A 15,337-nucleotide genomic window follows, 5' to 3' on the forward strand; every position below is an offset into this window, starting at 1 on the left:
GTCATTTCATCAGCGCTATCACATAATCATTTTACACTTTAATTCTTTGCGGCTTCGGCTTCAGTTTTTTTTAAATAAATTGCCGTTCGTTTGTGTACAGAAATAATCGTAAAAATGCTTTCACGTGCAGTACGTGTTCGCGCCGTTCTTCGGGGCTTATCCACTGTAGCTGCCTGCGCTCGTAATCGTCATACACAAAATTGCATGGTTGAATATTTTAATGAAGTGAGACTGCTCCGATTCAATGGCGCAGTCTCAATGATGCAGACACAGCGCTTCTTCAGCCGAAAGCGGAATGATAACGAAGACGACCTAATGGCCGAGGGCGAGCCAGAACTTCTGGCCGATCATCGTGACGCGCAACAACTGCCGGCCACCGTTGCCGTCCCCGATGTATGGCCCCACGTGCCGATGTTAGCAATGCGAAGAAATCCATTGTTCCCGCGATTCATGAAGATTGTCGAGGTTGATTGCTTATCTATAAATCTCTTTTATTCATGTCTAAAGTTGTATTTTTCTTAGGTATCCAATCCAATTATAATGGATCTTTTACGTCGTAAAGTGAAGCTGAATCAACCTTATGTGGGCGTGTTTCTAAAGAAATCAGACGGAGAAGAGGAGCTCATACACAATCTGGACGATGTCTATTCGGTGGGAACCTTCGCTCAGATTCAGGAACTGCAAGATCTGGGTGATAAGTTACGCATGGTTGTTGTGGCTCATAGACGTATTAAGATAACCGGACAAGTTGTGGATGATGTTCCATCGAAGTCAGGTAGGTGCCAGATATTGACACTACCCACATATTGTGACAACTGCGTCGTCTCTTAACTCTCAGTGAAAATGACAACTTTACATTATCCACTCTTTAATATAAAATTACGCATCCCAGCTGAAGATCAATCAACTGATGGCACTAATACAACTGGAAAATCGAATAATCGGGGCATGCGTAAAACTCGAGGACGTGCTCCACGACGACAAACACATAAATTAAATGAGGCGGCGAACGCCGAGGAGATGGCCCAGCGTCAAACACTGGAGCCACCGTTGCCCAGTGGACGTGTCGAGCAAACGACAGCAACGACGAAAAAGACTACCGAAGAAGGGAAACCATCCTCGACTGATACTGCAGATAACAGTAACGAAACAACCGCAGCCCCAACAACGCCACCCGTGCTCATTGTGGAAGTGGAGAATATTAAGCAGCCGATGTACAAGCAAACGGAGGAAGTCAAGGCTCTAACACAGGAAATTATAAAAACCTTGCGCGATATTATTACCATGAACCCATTGTACAGGTATGTGGAAAGATTTTGATGAACTAATATAGTCGTATTTCATCTGACGATAAATTAAATGCTGCTTTAAGATATTTTTTAGGCGTTATATAATGTTAATTTTGGTAAACAATTTTAGATTTTCTTATATGTATATATATATACATACATACATATATATATATATATATATATATATATATATATATATATATATATATATATATATATATATATATATATATATATATATATTGTTTTTCAAGCACGAGCTTTTTTTTGCACGAGAAGCATAATACAAATTCATTTACCTAATAGGCATGCCGATTTTTGTTATTATAGAGAAAGCTTACAACAAATGCTGCATCAGAATCAGCGAGTTGTTGATAATCCCATTTATTTGTGTGATTTGGGCGCCTCCTTGTCAGCTGGTGAGCCAAGCGAACTGCAAAAAATTTTGGAGGAAACTGATGTAAGCTGTTCACTTGTTGACTATCTGCATTATAAGTGAGATCAACCTTAACTATTTCTTTTTTATATTTAGATACCTCAACGTCTTTTGCTTGCATTGGCGTTGCTTAAAAAGGAATTGGAGCTGTCACGTTTGCAGCAAAAGATTGGTCGCGAAGTTGAAGAGAAAGTCAAGCAGCAGCATCGCAAATATATACTCCAGGAACAGCTAAAGGTAATCAAAAAGGAGCTGGGTATTGAAAAAGATGATAAGGATGCCATTGGCGAAAAGTATCGCGAAAAACTCAAGGACAAAACTGTACCAGAGAGCATCAAAACTGTTATTGACGAAGAGCTTACGAAGTTAAACTTTTTAGAGAGTCACAGCTCAGAGTTTAAGTGAGTCTCTCTATAGATATTCAAGAGCAGCGCAATATATATGTTTATCTTTTATAGCGTTACTCGTAACTATTTAGACTGGCTTACCTCATTGCCTTGGGGCGTCATTAGTCCCGAAAACCTATGCCTTGACAAGGCGACTGAAATTCTAAACAACGATCACTACGGCATGGAAGACATTAAGAAACGAATATTGGAATTTATTGCTGTTAGCTCACTAAAGGGTACCACGCAGGGCAAAATCTTGTGTTTCCATGGACCACCAGGCGTTGGCAAAACGAGCATAGCAAAGTCTATAGCACGCGCCCTAAATCGCGAATATTTCCGCTTTAGCGTTGGCGGAATGACGGATGTTGCAGAGATTAAGGGTCATCGTCGCACCTATGTGGGCGCCATGCCTGGTAAGCTTATACAGTGCCTTAAGAAGACCAAGACGGAGAATCCGCTTGTGCTTATCGATGAAGTTGATAAGATTGGCAAGTGAGTAGACCAAACAAAGATTAGGGTAAACAATTACCTATTCATTTTTTCTCATATTTATCTCTCGCTCAATAGGGGCTATCAAGGTGATCCGAGCTCAGCACTATTGGAGCTTCTGGATCCTGAACAAAACTCAAATTTCCTTGACCATTATTTGGATGTTCCCGTTGATCTATCACGTGTGCTATTCATCTGCACGGCGAATGTGATAGATACCATACCCGAACCGCTGCGCGATCGCATGGAGCTTATCGAAATGTCAGGATATGTGGCAGAAGAGAAGGTGGCCATTGCACGCCAGTACCTGATACCGCAGGCCATGAAAGACTGTGGCCTAACGGAAAAGCAGATCAACATAACAGAGGATGCGTTGAACATGCTTATACGCAGCTATTGCCGCGAATCTGGTGTGCGCAATCTGCAGAAGCAGATTGAGAAGGTCATACGCAAAGTGGCCTTCCGCCTCGTCAAGAAGGAGGGTGAAGAATTCCCCGTGAATGCCGACAATTTGACAACGTTCCTTGGCAAACAGGTTTTCAGTTCCGATCGCATGTACAACGTAACGCCACCTGGTGTTGTAATGGGCTTGGCCTGGACTGCAATGGGCGGCTCTTCACTATACATTGAAACTTCTAGGCGTCACATACGCTCCGAGAAGCCCGAAGCCACCGCTGGATTGTTACATTTAACTGGTAACCTGGGCGATGTAATGAAGGAATCCGCACAAATTGCACTGACCGTGGCCCGAAACTTTTTGTACACGTATAATCCAAACAACAAGTTCCTGGAGCAGGAGTAAGTATAATATTAAGCATAAGTTCATACGGCTGATTTAACTGATCGATATTTTTGACAGACACATTCACCTGCACGTGCCTGAAGGATCAACGCCCAAGGATGGACCAAGCGCTGGTGTTACTATTATCACGGCTTTGGTTTCACTGGCTACCGGAAAGCCAGTCCGTGCCGACGTAGCTATGACGGGTGAGGTTTCACTAAAGGGTAAAGTGTTAACTGTGGGCGGTATCAAGGAGAAGACAATTGCGGTAAGTTCGATTATAACATGCTTGTGCCGTAATAATAAAGTTAATATTTCGTTTCATAGGCCCGTCGCAGCGGCGTCACGTGCCTTATTCTGCCTGCTGACAATAAGAAGGACTTTGAGGAGCTGCCCAGCTTCATTACCGACGGCTTGGAAGTACACTTTGCCAGTGAATACGAAGATGTCTATAAGATTGCTTTCTCTGACGCAGACTTTGGGGCAACGAAAAACGAAAGTAGCAGCAAAACTGAGGCGATGCGCGCTAAGATACCAACGGCTGCCACAGCCACAGCCACAGCCACTGCGCAGCTGACCAGCACCTAAGTCATATTCACTAAGTTAGGCTAAGCGTGGGAGAGGGCCAAAAAGGGGGACAAACACACACTGAGTTCATATATGTACTACTGAGATATGACGTATGTTAGCCAGGTTTATTAGTATATACATAGGTATATGTATTTAGAGCAAAGCATTTGTTAATCTTATGCCAATTAAATTGAATGTACATGTCCTTAATTGTTCATCATTTCATATATCCGCATTGGAAATGACCCACTCCAGATAGCGATCCACTCGCGTGTAGACACCTGGACGGTTTGCTTCGCCACAGCCCAAGCCCCACGATACAATGCCAATGGTGACCCAGCGCTGATTAGGCAACTGAATGAGCAACGGACCACCGCTATCACCCTGGCAGCTATCCTGCCCACCCTCCGGAAAGCCAGCGCAAATGGCTGTATCCGGTATATGGTCCACAAAGGAAGCTTGGCACTCCGAGTGCTTCCAAACCGGCATAGTAGCCTATAAAGTTATGAACACGATTATTATGTTGGGCTAAACACTTCAGTAGTTGACAGCTTCACCTCCATAAGTATTTTGGAGTATGGTCCATTTAACTTGCTTGTGCCCCAGCCCATGACAATGGCATTGCGTCCGGACCAGTCTTCATTCAGTGGCGGCATACAAATAGGCCAAATGTATGTGTTGAACAGTGTCGGCTTCTCAATGCGTATGATGGCAATGTCGTTAGTGTATGTTGTGGGATTGTAGTCCACATGGAGCACCATGTTACTTATGCGGAAGTCACGCGCACGCGTCTCATTAATTTGCTAAGGTTTATTTAACTAAATTAGTTATTCTCTAATCTCACTTGGTTACATACGTGCGTATTGTACTCGCCCAGTCGCACAAATAGCTCCTCCTTGGGGCACTTGTAAAGGCAGTGGGCCGCTGTTAGCACATGGCGATCTGTGAGCAATGCACCACCACACCAGACATTTTTATAGCCCAGCCGCAGCACAGCCGCCATCCAGGGCCACTCATCCGACTCCGCCGGACGACCGCCAGTTATCCTTGGGAATTGACGTGTTGTAATGCCGCAGCCTCGTCGCTCGGGACGATTGACAATGCGCGGTGTTTCCTCAGGGGAACCGCTCACAACCTGTGGACTTAAACGTGATGTGGTCGCTTGATCTGTGCAGCAAATGCCAATGGAACTGCAAGAGGAAGTGAATTGTAAAGTTGAGTTCAACCCATATAGATGGCCGCTTACGTTTTCTCGATTATACACAGCTGTGCAACCAAGCGCCACACATCATCCTTCAGCTCCGGCATGCGGCAGTAAATTATGTGGCGACAGCGTCCTTCATCGCCAAGCGAAGTGCGACAGGCACCATAGTCCTTGTTTTCCTGTACAGATTGAGGCATTGCGTTGTGAATATATATAAAACCAATGAAAGTCTATTGCCAATGCCATGCCTAGCTGCATTCATACTTGTCTGCCCCAACTTTAAAATAAGAGTTTGTTTGTCTGTAGCAGGCTGCTGCAGGTCGATTTGCTCTTGATCTGTGCAAAGAACAGAGTGCATCGAGACATGCTCTCTGTTCAGTGCCATTTTTTCACTCTAATCACTCAATACTCTTTTTACTTGTGGCTACCTGCAGCCACCCACTCCAAGCAGACTCAAGAGCGGCAACTTCTTCTGAGTGCCTCGCTCAGCTATAAAAGGGCGAGGCTGCTGCTGCGCTGCTTCAGTCGTGCTCCAAATTTTTTGCTGTTCAGACGCAGCGCAGCAGTTTTTTTTTGTTAAATTTTTAAATATTTAAAAAGTGTACTAATATTAATAATTGTTTTGAAATTATTTTTTAAGAATAATAATTTTAGAATAAACATTAATATATATATAAATTATGTTATATTACACAATTAATGTTGTAATGATTATGTTAATTATTATGGAGGTTGCTCTTAATGATAATGAGCATTTCTATGTTAATAATAATAGGGTGATATGGATAACTATGAGAATATTTTGATATATTATATGTAAAGGATGATTATGTTAATTAGTGCTTATGATTGTCATGATTATGATAATGTTAATCATATATATAAAAACACACAGTATATGATAATGAGGCTATTTCTACTTATAACAATGCTGAGCATAATGATTACGAATCAGCTTTAGCTAAGGCACGATTCCTAATGCTTCACTCATCATTAGAGCCACTTAACTAATTACTCCAGCTCCAACAGTCAAATTTCATAACACTTAAGCAATATAAATTGTATACCGTGTAATTTACATTTGCGGGACAATCGACTAGTGAGTAAATATGTTAATTTACAAACCAATCCGGCTTGAAGTGAGCTCTAAGTTGTAGAGAAGATTGTCAGGCAACTCACCAGTATTGGGGCAGCGTTGTCTGCCTGTCGCTTGCTTAAGCGATGACGTGCTAGAAAATTGGTTATGCCGGCATTATCATTATCATTGGCCTGCTCAGCACTGGCATTAGTACGACTATATTGCTTATTCTCAGCAGCGCCCCAGACGAACTCATCATTATCCTCCAAATCCAACAGATCTGCGGCAAAAAGGCAAACAGGATTTGCATTTATATAGCAATTACTCAGCGAATATATATACAAACCTGTGTAGTCCGTGGAGTAACTTTTGGACAATGCCTGGCTGCAGTTGAAGCTGAGCAGCGCTACGAAAATGAGCTGTAAACACTTCATCTTTGCCTTGAGAACTGAATGCGAAAACTAAACATGTTTCTCACAACTGCAAAATGGGAATTTAAATTTTTATCGCGTGCCGCTTCCGTTGCGAGCAATCGAGCTTTTGTGCGCTCGATGAAGCAGATCTCTCTCTATCTCCTTACGCCTCGCTCTCTCACTCTCTCAGCTTTGCTTGCAATGGTTCACCTTGCAGTTGAACTCGTTGACACTTTTAGATTTTTTTCCTTATATAATGTATCCAAGTCGCGTACTTTTTAGTTAGCTAACTTTCAAGAGCTGAAGCGCACTGCGCTAGCTTCTTTATATATATATAAAAATATGGGCATTTTTATATTATAATATATATATACATATATATTTATATTTATGTATAAGTTTTATCAGTAGCTCTGGCATGCCGGTCCCTTTTAATGCTTATGAGCTGAAGCTAGACCTAGTTTCTATTGCATGTTCGTAGAGCTACCCATATTAGAAGATAATCCGTATCCGAAAATAGTGTTCCAACTGACATTGTCCATGTAGCTCGTGTGTACGTGCCGTGCATTGCTAATGATGCGGTTGGGCGGGTTTTAATTCCATAGAAGTGGGCTCAACTGTTACCAAAGATACTATACGATATATAAATAGCCAGCTGAATTCTACATCCACATCTACAATTGCCTTATATGCTAGCCCAGTGTCAGTTGGGCATCAAATAAACAATAAATCATTCAAACCGGACTGAGAGAAAAAAATGTCGTAAAGAAGACGCTGAGCATTGCCGAGATTAATTACATTAGTTAGTTATTAGTTAGTAAATGCCTTAAACTCACTCATTACTTATGCAGTCTGAAAGCTAGAAATTTTTATTATTATTTTAGATTGTCATAGAATGTTTAGGGTCAAGTGGAAATAATCGATTCCAGTGGTAACATTATACATATAAATATATAAAATAAGGCAGAAGGTATATAATATGGCTAAGATGTGCTTAACAAACTTGGCCACAAGAAAAGCTAGTGACGTGAATAAATACACGATAAGGCCTCCCCTTGTCATATATTCTTTACTTCCAGCATTATATAGAGCGAATAGCCAAGCTTATGCGATTAGTTTTAAAATTTTATATACATATGACAAATAATATATTTTAACGTCAATTGTCTTTCATACATTTTTTTAAAATTTAAATTAATATTATAAGTTTTATATATTTGACATTGTTTTTTACTAACCAAAACCTTCAACATTACGTTTGCTTTAGATCTTCTAGAAGTACTTCTGCCTTGAATATCTCTCCACGAAAATCTCATATTTGAGAGTTAAACATATTTGGAGAGCTACTTTTGCTTTGACATAATTAAAAAAAAAAGAGCGGAATATATTTAATATAATATTTGACCATAGAAAAATTTAAAAAAAAATAAGCTCAGTAATAGTGTTAAGAATAAATCGTAGAGAAAACTCATGAAAATGCATTAAGTCTTGGCAAATTATAGAAGCTTTCAAATATTTGGCTTATTATGTTTATAGTTGGGACAATTGAAGTTTAAACAAATTTAGAACGTTGCACAGTGAAGCCTTTGACTGATGGGGAATGCACCAGAGCTACAGAATGAGAAAGCTATTGGTAATTGTTTTAGAGTAAGGCGTAATGAGAACTTTAATAGTTGTAAATAAAAGAGAAAATCGAAAATATTTTAAGCTAATTTAATTTTCTTATTGAGCAGCCAGAAAATTATTTCATCTATATTTTATATGTAGACACATATCTTTTTTAACAAATTAAAAAGTTTTGTCTCTCCCTATTTAATTTAAAGGCGTTATGTTAATAACTCTATATAACAAAGGCTTTCTCAAGCTTAGTAAAATAGAATTAAGATAACGAGTTATATATATAAATGTTGCAAATAACAGTTCTGAATATTGTTTATAGACGTCCAAAAACATTTTGCCAAATGTGATAAGCGCTGAAGTTCACAAACATAATAGTTATATACACTATCTTTAGCTGAAAAATTATGTAAAAAAAACTATCTTTATCGTAGTAGACATTGACTATTTAGCACTAAATATTTGATCTACATTTTTCCTAATGCTCCCTTTTCAAAACAATAGAAACTCGCTTAAACACCTTGGAAACATTGTTACAATTTATTGCTGATATTTTTTGTTAACTAAATACAACAGTATTTATTTATTAATTACATGTTACACATATATTTATATATATTTTTGTTAAGCAACGCACAAAGACTTAAACTAAAGAAATATTTAAACTTTGTTTTTATTGCAGGCCAAAAAAAGAAACAGAAAAACAGAATTCCTACAGGTTTTTCGTATTACTCGTTTTTCTCAAGGATCTTAGCTATTTTATAGAATTTTTTATAGTTTTTGATTGTTTGGTTTTTATTTTTTTTTTTGGTTTTTGCACATAGATTTAGGTTTATAAAGTAGTCTCCAAAAGGGGTTCTCACAAAAATACAATGAATATAGAGCGTGTCGTGTGGAAACCGATGTAGAAAGTTTGCTTCGGTATTGCGGTGTAAATAACTAAATATATCTAAGTTTCATGTAAGTACATATATATAAATATATATATGTCTATAAAATCAGTACACATTTATTTGCTTGTATATGTTTATCGAAACATTCACTACTAATACAGACACACACACACACATACACACACACATAGCTAAATAGATAGAAACAACTACAATATGTTAGGGCATCGATATTCAATTGATATATATATATATAGATAAATGTATATATATATATATATATGTATATGTATGTATGTATTTTGTAAAGTTATAATTAGGTGGAGATTTTGAAAGGCCTGTTATTGTGTGCTCGAGTTCGGCTCTGTTCGTTCGTAAGGTGTTCTTAAAGCAATACCCTACATTGATTGTGTTAGAGTTAGTTGGATAGTTAGAGGACAGTATGTGAAGTGAGATTTCTTTTCTCAGTTACATTTATCAATGATTTTTTCTTTCTAACCTAAAAGTGGTTTTTTGTGCTTTTCTTTTTTGCAGTCGAGTTAATATTTTGTTAAATTTGGATCACATCTAGGTTAACGAAATCATTTAGAATATGTGGCTTAGACACATTCATATAAAATTAAATGTATTTTGCTTAAAGTTTTTTTGCCATTTCGAATTCAAAGGGGAAGACTTAAAATTGTGCATTTAACGATTTTGTGTTGAGCAAGGTAGAGTTAAGTTGTTTGTTTTTAGTTTTTTAAATAATATTTGAGTTATTTCGTTATTTGCGTATAACAGTAATTGCTCGATTTTCAATTGTTGCTGAAATTGATTTTGAGTTAAGCTTGATTTGAGCTGTTGCTATAAAATAGTTTCCTATTGGCAGCACTGAAATTGTTTAAGTGTGACCGTATTTCGTAATTAGTAATTGCTCAATTTTCAATCAATGCCTAGACTTTGTTTTTGGTCTTTTATGCCCATTTAGATCTGGCATGGTTTTTTGATTGGACTCAATGGGGTAGGGACTTTTGATTCTTCTTTTGTCTGATATAAAGGCCAGATCTTAGTCTACGAGTCGAACGCCCGCTTCGACATCCTCAGCCATGGTGACGCCCTTGGATTTCTTCTTGCCCTCCGCCGTTGACTTCTTCTTGCTGAGCATCAAGGTCTCCGGTTCGTCGTGCGACTGCTGCCGCTTGCCACCAGCTGGGGCACTAGCTGCGCCGCCGCCGCCTCCCCCATTGCTGCGCAGCTTGAAGCGTGTTGTAGCTGCTGCTGCATTGTTGTTGGCACAATTGCAGATGGCATCAAAGATGCGCACCACAAAGCCACGAGCGCGATTCACGACTTTGCCGTTCTTAAAATCTGGTATGGCGAAACCTGGAGAGATTAGTGCCAAGGTGGACAGGTGGAAAAATAAAAAAAATTAAAGGGTTCGGTGAGTGGCTGACGAGAAAAGTGCAACGTAAACAAACACATTCACATGCCACTGACAAAATATACAAAACTAAATAATTAGATTTCACGCATGTCGCTTTTTTAATTGCCGCCTGTCACTATGACTTGGCACGCCCACGCGGCAAGCTTATAAAGAGTAGCGTGCCAGGCATATGCCACACAATTGCGTCTTATGATGAGGCCCGATCACTCTATCAGTTGCTGGCACAGATCCTGGCAGCTGCTGCTGTTCAGCCTGCTGCTGCTGGCGCCCAAGCTCTGCGGCGGCGTCAACATGCAACAGTTTCTTCAATCGCTGGACATGATGCGCAACGGCTGTGTGCCCAAGTTCAAGGTGCCGCTGGACATACTGGATCGCATACGTGAAGGCGACTTCGACATGGAACCCACTCAAGATTTGCTGGTGTGTCCTGCGTACATCTCCTGGCTACCTCGTTGGCCGTTGCTCTACATTTATTAAGTGTTCCTTACTTTCCCTTTCTCTAGTGCTACACGAAATGCGTTGCCCAGCTGGCGGGCACTCTGACCAAAAAGGGAGACTTCAGTGTGAACAAGGCCATGGCCCAGATGCCCATCATTTTGCCACCCGAGCTGCAGGAGCCCGCACAAAAGGCGCTCACCTACTGCAGGGATGAACGTGAGTAGACAGGCTGTTCCAGGAATTATGGGATAAGCCCGCATTCCCATTTTTAATGGGTTCAGTGTATAAACATTGCTGTCAGTGGTTCAGGCTGAGCTAAGCTTCATTAGTAGTTGCACAGGATCTTTATAATAATATTTTCTATAATAATAGGAAAACTTATTCTTCGAAAAGCCAAGTCTATATAGCTTTGACTATAAAATATATGAACTTAATTATTATATATATCTAGCAGAATATGTGAAAGGAGTCTAAAGAATATCGGCCATAGCAAAAAAGATGTCTAAATAAAAATACAAAGTTCTATTAGACAAAAGAATAAAGGAAAAAAAATTATATATATATATATATAGTCCATAAATGTTGTCAAACTCTGCTCAAGTTCATAATATTTCAAGTTCATTGAATATTTGAGGCTAGAAGAAGCTTTCAAGCAAAAGTCTCTTAGGAATCATAAAGCAAAAAAAGAAATATTTAAAGCTTCTTAACGCTCAGAAACTTTGAACTGCTGTCAGCCACTGCTTAGCTCTGCTTTAACTAGACAAAGCCCATTAAATAATAATTCTTTTTCTTAATTTTCTTCTAGAAAAAGCCTACAAGGACTCATGCGCAAAGGTCTACTACACAAGCAAATGCATGGCGGACTACGATCGTGCACACTTTAAGTTTCCATAGCAACAGAAGAAGTAAAAGAAAAGCTAGAAATATTTCCTTTCGGGTGCTTGGCCACGTTCTACTTACTCTGTCGCTTCTCCTTGCCCTGTGGATGAGACAATGTATGTGTGTGTGTGTGTTTCAGTACAAAACTTTCGCTGTAAAACGGATAATAAATGATTAGCCAACCTGTTGCAATTTATGCGATTCGAGCGCACGTCTATTGGCCTCCGTTTCGGCACGCTGGGCCACCTCATCGATGAACTCGTGCAGCATGGCCATATTATTGGGATTCTGTTTGAAGTGCTCGATGCGCGCCTCCAGCGTTTCCTCTTCAATGTTATCCACGCTGTCCGGCGAGGCGGGCTCTGGATCCGCAAATCTTGCGTGCATTTTTACCTGTTTTTTCTTTTACTATTTTATTGCTTCGCAAGAAATAACGAAAAATTTGCTAGCTGCCTTGGCTGAGCTTTCGCCTTTGTCCAACACACACGCGAACTGAATTGGTATGTACAAGGAGTTTGGCTTTGTTCTGTGTGCTTTGGTTAAAAATCAATAGTCAGCCAGCTCTGTGGCGCCCGCACATGCGTGTTGCATGCGTGCCATGTTGTAGGCTCGGTGGTAGGGGCTGATACAATTGTAAATAATTGTTTTAGGGGTAGCTTGCGGGTCAATGCTGTGTTTATTAACTAAGTATTGTATTTAAATAACTAATGTATATATATATCTGTGTGTGTGCGTGTGTGTGTTGGGGTGAGAAGAATAAGGCTACTCCAGATGCGATAAATCATCCAGTTCGGGCGGTGCGCGCACTATTTCCGTTTCAATGATCAACGAATTGGCATCCACGATGCTCTGAAATGCGTATAAACAGCATTATTAGAGTGGATCACTTTTAGGGAGTTGGCAGGTACCCTGGACTGCTACACACATTATCATTATTGCTGCGCGCTGTTAGCAAACTATTTGCACCACTGCCGCCGCCGCCGCTGCCGCTGCTGCCACCACCAGGGCCAATGCTGCCCGTTGATGATGAATTCGAATTGGAGGCATTGGCCCCATTCGCCGAAGATGATGACAGCACCACACTGTGCGGCGAGCTGCCTCGGCGCACCACCTTCGCCTGCGTCTGCTGTGGCGAGTTCTGTGTTACAATCACAAACTTTTGTGCCGGCTGGTTGGCTTGAATGGCGCGTATTTGCGGTAGGGCGGCCACCACGGGGCTGCTAAAGAGACAACAAAGGAGAAAACCTTGTTAAATATTTCAGGAAATTTAAACAGTCACATTTGTCTTATAAACTGAATGCTTTACAATCGAATGCAAGGCCAACGCCTTGACTTGCCTTGGCTAAATACATATATAGCTTATGATTAGCTAAACATTTTATTCCTAATCTGCTATTATCGATTCCTAATCAATGCTCTAAATTATGTACATATTTGCAACTTGTTCTCACCCTTGTCTCTGTGAATTGGGCATGGATACGCGTCCAATGGCTGTTGCTGTCTGAGCAGCGCTCGTTATGGGCGCCGTATTGATGCTGTTGGAGGATAACGTTACGGTGCTATTGGCTGGTGCATTGCGCACCTTGACCACAGCTTGGCACAGCGAAGGACCCAGGAAGCCAAAGTCGATTTTATACTCCTCAGCAATGTCCGGTGCGCCACGCATTTGCTTCAATATGGGTGGGCAACATTTCTGAAGCATAGCGCGTATATGGCCAGCCGCTGTTTTATCCGTGTTGCTCATTGACGTGCCCAGCAGATGTGGCTCAATGCGTTCCGAGATGAATTTCAAGCGTGGTATTATGAATACTTTGATCACCTCGCCGCCAAGCTCGGAGAGGCCCGCAATGGAGCCATAGAGCGACGATAAATGCGTTTTATCATTCTGCAGAGCTTTGCTAAAGATGCTGCACGGATTAGGAAAACGAAAGAATGTTTTATATGTAAATGAATATTATATTGCAGGCACGTACCGCGTAACACGCGTTTGCAGATTATTTGTGAGCGTGTTGAAGGTTTTGCAGATTTGCGCCATGAGCCGCGAGGCGAAGTCACGCAAGGCCCAATGATTGTCGAGCTCTGGCCGCATGCACAGCTGCTTGGATACAATGCAGGTCATAACAGATGGTATCAACTCATGCAGCTAAAAAAAGTGTAAAGTTAAAATTTGCCTACCCTAGGGAAATTACTGCATTAGCTTACATATTTCTCTAGGAAGAGCGATGGATTGTCAAGCAGGGCGCGCACCATGCGCATCAAATAAATCAAAAGAGCTAAATTATTTTGAACAACATTGACTTTAACGCCCTCGGCAATGAAGGTGCACATGCGGGGCAGCATTTCATGTAGACCGGGATCAGAGCCGAGCGACTGCAGCGCCTCAGCGCGGCGAGGCTCATCCGATCCGACGCAGGCTTCTGTGATCTCTTTGTAGTACAGCTGCTGTTCCACGGACAGCTCATGCGTGGCCAGCTGTTTGACGTGGATTGTTTCCACATTCTTAAGTTTATGCATTTTGCCAGTGGTTGGTTTTCCAGCGGCATCTTTGTTAAGCCCTTGATCTAGTTTGATAACAGGATTAACAGAGTCCAGGAATTGCGAGTCTTTGGAGAGGGGTGGCGGATTTTCCGGCACAGTGGGCTGTATGCCCTCCACTACGAACCAATGGGATCGCAATGTCAGATCTAGTGGTATCTTAATCGAGTTATTCGCAGTTATCTCGCTTAAATCAATCTCCTTGTCCTCTGTGAAATGTAACTCGCGACCGCCTCCGGAGGCGAACCGGAAGGGTATAAAGTCCTTGGTCATAAATCCATATTGTGGCTCAATGTTCCGCACCTTTAGCGACATATCAATATCTTTGACTGACAGTTTCTGCCGCTTGGCATGGTGCATGAATTTAGCGGCATCCTGCACTATGCGCTTCAGCTTAATGGAAACATCTTCGGCAAGCTCTTTGGCGGCGTCATCGGAAAGGGAGCCCACACCGATGCTTTCTGCAATCACTTTCATTGATTCGGCAGATATGCTGGACCCATACAACATGCTGCTTGCAGCACTACTAGTTTTTGACGATTTATTACTCATTTTAATAAATAAACAAAGATTTTTCACCCAGCAACAGTATATCTCTTCCTCTTGCGATGGGTAGAGGTGGAACACTAATGCGATAGTCGATTACTTTGATGATACATATTGACCTATCGAACTAAAACTTATTTCGATACATTTTAGAACATAACCGGTAAAATATTAGAGTTCATATGAAAATAAGCAGTAGCTGATATATTTATTTGATTAAATTAAAACTGGTGGTTGTTGCGTTTTATGCTGTACGTTAAACAAATTATATCTAAATGCAGTGTTGGTAAAGGCATTACACTACAAACTGTAATCGAATAGTTCCATATGCTAATTAATCGAATCATACAAAAA

At 40.7% G+C, this 15,337-nt stretch overlaps 5 protein-coding genes across 10 annotated transcripts; 2 read left to right on the plus strand and 3 right to left on the minus strand.

The window, feature by feature from the left end:
• Nucleotides 1-21: 21 nt before the first annotated feature.
• LOC111605069 (lon protease homolog, mitochondrial) lies at nucleotides 22-4,133 on the plus strand. 4 transcript variants are annotated; one of them, XM_023323400.2, is made up of 9 exons: nucleotides 22-465; nucleotides 523-775; nucleotides 839-1,301; nucleotides 1,599-1,752; nucleotides 1,825-2,129; nucleotides 2,187-2,609; nucleotides 2,685-3,404; nucleotides 3,466-3,655; nucleotides 3,715-4,133. In XM_023323400.2, exons 1-9 carry the CDS (start codon nucleotides 115-117, stop codon nucleotides 3,973-3,975), a joined length of 3,120 nt encoding a protein of 1,039 aa, XP_023179168.2. In that variant the 5' UTR covers nucleotides 22-114; the 3' UTR covers nucleotides 3,976-4,133. The 4 variants fall into 4 exon arrangements, with proteins under 4 accessions (XP_023179168.2, XP_023179169.2, XP_023179170.2 ...); XM_023323401.2 differs by having other exon boundaries at nucleotides 1,623-1,752; nucleotides 3,715-4,132; XM_023323402.2 differs by having other exon boundaries at nucleotides 893-1,301; nucleotides 3,715-4,131.
• A 22-nt stretch (nucleotides 4,134-4,155) lies between these two features.
• Nucleotides 4,156-6,886, minus strand: LOC111605071 (venom protease). The gene is made up of 6 exons (XM_023323404.2): nucleotides 6,586-6,886; nucleotides 6,341-6,519; nucleotides 5,204-5,340; nucleotides 4,814-5,147; nucleotides 4,515-4,760; nucleotides 4,156-4,452 (listed from the first exon to the last, which is right to left on the minus strand). The coding sequence occupies exons 1-6, from the start codon at nucleotides 6,671-6,673 to the stop codon at nucleotides 4,180-4,182; spliced, it is 1,257 nt and encodes a 418-aa protein (XP_023179172.2). The 5' UTR covers nucleotides 6,674-6,886; the 3' UTR covers nucleotides 4,156-4,179.
• Nucleotides 6,887-9,450: 2,564 nt separating this feature from the next.
• Nucleotides 9,451-12,504, minus strand: LOC111605086. Of its 2 annotated transcripts, none has more exons than XM_023323424.2 (3): nucleotides 12,086-12,504; nucleotides 11,984-12,002; nucleotides 9,451-10,509 (listed from the first exon to the last, which is right to left on the minus strand). In XM_023323424.2, exons 1-3 carry the CDS (start codon nucleotides 12,287-12,289, stop codon nucleotides 10,208-10,210), a joined length of 525 nt encoding a protein of 174 aa, XP_023179192.2. In that variant the 5' UTR covers nucleotides 12,290-12,504; the 3' UTR covers nucleotides 9,451-10,207. The 2 variants fall into 2 exon arrangements, with proteins under 2 accessions (XP_023179192.2, XP_023179191.2); XM_023323423.2 differs by having other exon boundaries at nucleotides 9,451-10,524; nucleotides 12,086-12,503.
• On the plus strand, nucleotides 10,450-12,100 carry LOC111605088 (general odorant-binding protein lush). The gene is made up of 3 exons (XM_023323425.2): nucleotides 10,450-11,005; nucleotides 11,089-11,239; nucleotides 11,829-12,100. Exons 1-3 carry the CDS (start codon nucleotides 10,775-10,777, stop codon nucleotides 11,915-11,917), a joined length of 471 nt encoding a protein of 156 aa, XP_023179193.2. The 5' UTR covers nucleotides 10,450-10,774; the 3' UTR covers nucleotides 11,918-12,100.
• Nucleotides 12,505-12,550: 46 nt separating the features above from the next.
• On the minus strand, nucleotides 12,551-15,054 carry LOC111605085 (transcription initiation factor TFIID subunit 6). Of its 2 annotated transcripts, none has more exons than XM_023323422.2 (5): nucleotides 14,105-14,989; nucleotides 13,876-14,045; nucleotides 13,354-13,809; nucleotides 12,828-13,119; nucleotides 12,551-12,751 (listed from the first exon to the last, which is right to left on the minus strand). In XM_023323422.2, exons 1-5 carry the CDS (start codon nucleotides 14,987-14,989, stop codon nucleotides 12,665-12,667), a joined length of 1,890 nt encoding a protein of 629 aa, XP_023179190.2. In that variant the 3' UTR covers nucleotides 12,551-12,664. The 2 variants fall into 2 exon arrangements, with proteins under 2 accessions (XP_023179190.2, XP_023179189.2); XM_023323421.2 differs by having other exon boundaries at nucleotides 12,553-12,751; nucleotides 12,828-13,122; nucleotides 14,105-15,054.
• Nucleotides 15,055-15,337: the final 283 nt, after the last annotated feature.

The sequence above is a fragment of the Drosophila hydei genome, unplaced genomic scaffold (genome assembly GCF_003285905.1).
Source record: "Drosophila hydei strain 15085-1641.00,03,60 unplaced genomic scaffold, DhydRS2 tig00000001-arrow-pilon, whole genome shotgun sequence".
Lineage (NCBI taxonomy): Eukaryota > Metazoa > Arthropoda > Insecta > Diptera > Drosophilidae > Drosophila > Drosophila hydei.

Coding starts and splice junctions, on each gene's coding strand:
- LOC111605069 (XM_023323400.2), top strand. CDS start 115: ATGCTTTCACGTGCAGTACGTGTTCGCGCCGTTCTTCGGGGCTTATCC. Junction 466..522: donor GATTCATGAAGATTGTCGAG/GTTGATTGCTTA, acceptor TATTTTTCTTAG/GTATCCAATCCAATTATAAT. Junction 776..838: donor TGATGTTCCATCGAAGTCAG/GTAGGTGCCAGA, acceptor CTTAACTCTCAG/TGAAAATGACAACTTTACAT.
- LOC111605071 (XM_023323404.2), bottom strand. CDS start 6,673: ATGAAGTGTTTACAGCTCATTTTCGTAGCGCTGCTCAGCTTCAACTGC. Junction 5,148..5,203: donor CTGTGTATAATCGAGAAAAC/GTAAGCGGCCAT, acceptor TTCCTCTTGCAG/TTCCATTGGCATTTGCTGCA. Junction 4,453..4,514: donor ACTCCAAAATACTTATGGAG/GTGAAGCTGTCA, acceptor ATAACTTTATAG/GCTACTATGCCGGTTTGGAA.
- LOC111605088 (XM_023323425.2), top strand. CDS start 10,775: ATGATGAGGCCCGATCACTCTATCAGTTGCTGGCACAGATCCTGGCAG. Junction 11,006..11,088: donor AACCCACTCAAGATTTGCTG/GTGTGTCCTGCG, acceptor CCCTTTCTCTAG/TGCTACACGAAATGCGTTGC. Junction 11,240..11,828: donor CACCTACTGCAGGGATGAAC/GTGAGTAGACAG, acceptor ATTTTCTTCTAG/AAAAAGCCTACAAGGACTCA.
- LOC111605086 (XM_023323423.2), bottom strand. CDS start 12,289: ATGCACGCAAGATTTGCGGATCCAGAGCCCGCCTCGCCGGACAGCGTG.
- LOC111605085 (XM_023323421.2), bottom strand. CDS start 14,989: ATGAGTAATAAATCGTCAAAAACTAGTAGTGCTGCAAGCAGCATGTTG. Junction 13,810..13,875: donor CTGCAAACGCGTGTTACGCG/GTACGTGCCTGC, acceptor TAATCCGTGCAG/CATCTTTAGCAAAGCTCTGC. Junction 12,752..12,827: donor CGCGCAGCAATAATGATAAT/GTGTGTAGCAGT, acceptor TACGCATTTCAG/AGCATCGTGGATGCCAATTC.